At 41.7% G+C, this 3,630-nt stretch overlaps 2 protein-coding genes across 2 annotated transcripts in view; both read left to right on the plus strand.

Annotated features, from left to right (window-relative positions):
- SARC_04805 (pyridoxal kinase) overlaps positions 1-756 on the plus strand; it is a gene marked incomplete at both ends in the record, with an annotated part of 4,168 nt that extends 3,412 nt beyond the window's left edge. Inside the window, 2 exons of the mRNA XM_014301338.1 lie at positions 431-514; positions 692-756. Coding sequence (XP_014156813.1) covers positions 431-514; positions 692-756 — 149 coding nt within the window. The remainder of the gene's footprint in view (positions 1-430; positions 515-691) is intronic.
- Positions 757-1,164: 408 nt separating this feature from the next.
- On the plus strand, positions 1,165-2,805 carry SARC_04806 (hypothetical protein; the record flags this gene model as incomplete). Its single annotated transcript, XM_014301339.1, has 3 exons — positions 1,165-1,349; positions 2,108-2,217; positions 2,672-2,805. 3 exons carry the CDS (start codon positions 1,165-1,167, stop codon positions 2,803-2,805), a joined length of 429 nt encoding a protein of 142 aa, XP_014156814.1.
- Positions 2,806-3,630: the final 825 nt, after the last annotated feature.

Genomic DNA, 3,630 nt, shown 5'->3' on the forward strand with positions numbered 1-3,630 from the left:
TATATATATGTATATATATATATATGTGTGTGTGTTTTGTTTTTGTTGCATATATGTGGTTTCATATATATATATATACAATATTTTACGTCATGTTTACATATGTATTTTTGTTATTACACGCATATATTCTTTGATTCATCCATAAAATTGATATATGTATGATAGACAAAACTAAAAATTGAAATGCCGCTTTCTCATGTTATTGTCCTTTTTAAGTATATGTATGGATTCTCGATTTTCGGCAGTCGAGTGTACAGTGTTCTTGAATTTGACTTCACCTGCGTGGCAGTATTTTATTCGGTGCTTATATATTATTTGCTTGTATATGAATACTATGGTGCGTTTGCTTGTGTCACAGGATGCACCTGTATGTCAGCCTTTATAGATAGGGGTCTTCACGATAGTCCCTTTTACATTACACTCACAGGTTACATTGGCAGCGAATCATTTCTGCGACAAGTTGTCGATACCGTCAAAGCTCTCAAGAAGATCAATCCGGATCTCCTCTTTGGTACGTACGCAGTTTCCGTACGCCAGCACTGTACGGTTGCATGCTTTCTATTGCAGACAATGTGCTTTGGCACTACACGCGCATGTGTACAGGCATGTTTGGTCGTTTAGTGTGTGAGGGCATTGTGCGTGCTGATATCAACCCACGACCTTTTGACATTTGCCGATTGGGTTTTAGGGTTTGTGCCCTGTGACATTCTGCGCCGAGGCATCAATGATGTTGTGCACAATGGCTCGATATAAGCCAGCATGCCGTAGTACGAATAGCATGCAGACCAGTCACACTAGAACTCCAATGTGACTCCAAGTACTGGGCCTGTGATACTCCATTGCTCATTGTCGCGAAGATTATGTGACACAGTCAAGCTGTTACTTGGAATAACAGTGGAAGTACTCTATTCATAATATACCACCCATGCTTAGCACAAGTGGCGTGCATTGTATTAGGCACAGTCATATTGTTAATGGAGTACCACTGGAAATGTTCTTTTCATTATACACCAGCCATACTTAGCACAAGTGGCGTGCATTGTATTAGGCACAGTCACTTTGTTAATTGAGTACCACTGGAAGTACTCTATTCATTATACACCACGCATACTTAGCACAAGCTGCGTGAATCGTCTGTACCACATTCACACCACAACGTCGATGAGAATACGCGCACTCGGCTCAATCACACCACATCGCACCTCACCACAACTACGGGCAGTATGTGACACAGTTATGGGTGATGATGGAGTGGGACTGTACGTACCGAAGGAGTTGGTGCCCATCTACAAGAATGAAGTCATCCCAGTGGCAGACATCCTCACACCCAACGCCTACGAAGCGGGGTGAGTGGACCGAAACGGCCCCTTTTTGTTGTTGTGGCTGTAGCTAGTGTTCGTATGGGATAGGCTCAGGTTCGTTTTGGAGATAGATTGGAATCAGGTGCAACACAACCTTAGATTGGAATCAGGTACATACATAACCTTAGATTAGAATCAGGTGCATACATAACCTTAGATTAGAATCAGGTGCATACACAACCTTAGATTAGAATCAGGTGCATACACAACCTTAGATTAGAATCAGGTGCATACATAACCTTAGATTAGAATCAGGTGCGCACATAACCTTAGATTAGAATCAGGTGTATACACAACCTTAAATTGCTATCAGGTGCATGCACACTCTCTCGCATATCGTTAGTTTGGGGCTTGCTATGCTATTCTCTGTGGCCATGAAAGTAACTTGCGCGCCGCTGTACGCCTGCAGCCACACCGTTGACTCAGATCTGATAGTCGCCCTCATCTCGGGGCTGTTTTGTAAACTGCGCCGGTTCTTGTGAATGTTTTAGGTGTCTGTAGTGGATACAGGGCCGGTATATGATACCTTTTGTACAAATTGGCTTCGTACTGTGTTGTGCACATGCTTTGGGTTCTAGGCTCCGGTCGTCGATAGAGACACAGTCAAACATATACAGAGTTTTATACCAGGTGACTTGTTCATGCACATGGGACACGGTACTGTGCTGTATACCGCTAACAGACAACTGCAATAGGATACCTCCGCACTAATACCCTCTTGCGATGGATGAATGCATATACAGGCAGCTCACAGGCATAGACATACACACAAAGGAGGATGCGGTCAAGGCACTGGCTGAGTTACACTCAATCTCCGGTATGTCTGTGTCAGCACACGCATGGCTGCGGCCAGGTACGACCACATTTGTTGTATCTGGCTTTCAACTCGTCTGTGGGTCTACTGGTTGTGACTTGGTCATGCTCCTGGGGCGCAACGTGTGTTTGCGAAATCTCTGAGACCCCTGTGAAACGTATTCGGCGTGTCTATACAACATCCTAATGTAACCATGACCATTATATTGTAACCATGAACTTTTATTGCTCCGTGTTACGCCGGCTCTGCCGAGCATACCTGCTCCGGTGGCTACTCATGTGTTCACTACAAGTATGGTTACCCCTGTCATAACTCCAGTCTATATTTGTAGTTGCCTAGGTATGCGACTTATCTCGAGTGATGAGTGTATGCAGATGCTCATACTTCAGTGATACATTACTTTCTCACCATCGGATTGTATAAATGATACCTTTCTTCCTCACCACCGGATCGTATAAATGATACCTTTCTTTTTCACCATCGGATTGTATAGGGGCCAAGACCGTCGTGATTACCAGCGCAGTGTTGGATGAGGATAGGGACCACATCTACCTCTTCGCCAGTAATAAAGCGGACAGTCAACAGTTCTACGTGCCCATCCCCTTGCTAAAGGTGCGTACGCAGTAGCCCATGCTGGGTATAAAACCCCTAAAATTCTATTAAAAAAATGGTGTCAATGGTGTTACCAAGTGTAGTTTTGACCCTTGATGTTGTATGTCGTATGGTTACCAAGTGTATGACCTTTTATGTCTTATAGTTACCAAATATGACCATATATGTCGTATAGTTACCAAGTGTATGACCTTTATGTCATAAAGTGACCAAGTGTATGACCTTTTATGTCGTAAAGTTACCAAGTGTATGACCTTTCATGTCGTATAGTTACCAAGTGTATGACCTATTATGTCTTATAGTTACCAAGTATGACCTTTTATGTCGTAAAGTTACCCAGTGTATGACCTTTCATGTCGTATAGTTACCAAGTGTATGACCTTTTACATCGTAAAGTCACCAAGTGTATGACCTTTTATGTCGTATAGTTAGCAAGTGTATAAGATTTCATGTGTAATAGTTACCAATTGTATGACCTTTTATGTCGTATAGTTACCAATTGTATGACCTTTTATGTCGTATAGTTACCAAGTGTATGACCTTTTGTGTCATAAAGTTACCAAGTGTATGACCTTTTATGTCGTATAGTTACCAAGTGTATGACCTTTTATGTGTAATAGTTACCAAGTGTATGACCTTTTATTTCTTATAATTACCAAGTGTATGACTTTTTATGTCATATGGTTACCAAGTGTATGACCTTTTATGCAGTATAGTTACCAAGTGTATAACCTTTTATGTGTAATAGTTACCAATTGTATGACCTTTTATGTCGTATAGTTACCAAGTATGACCTTTTATGTCGTATAGTTACCAAGTGTATGACCTTTTATGTGTAAT

Source organism: Sphaeroforma arctica, assembly GCF_001186125.1.
Source record: "Sphaeroforma arctica JP610 unplaced genomic scaffold supercont1.284, whole genome shotgun sequence".
Taxonomy (NCBI): domain Eukaryota; class Ichthyosporea; order Ichthyophonida; genus Sphaeroforma; species Sphaeroforma arctica.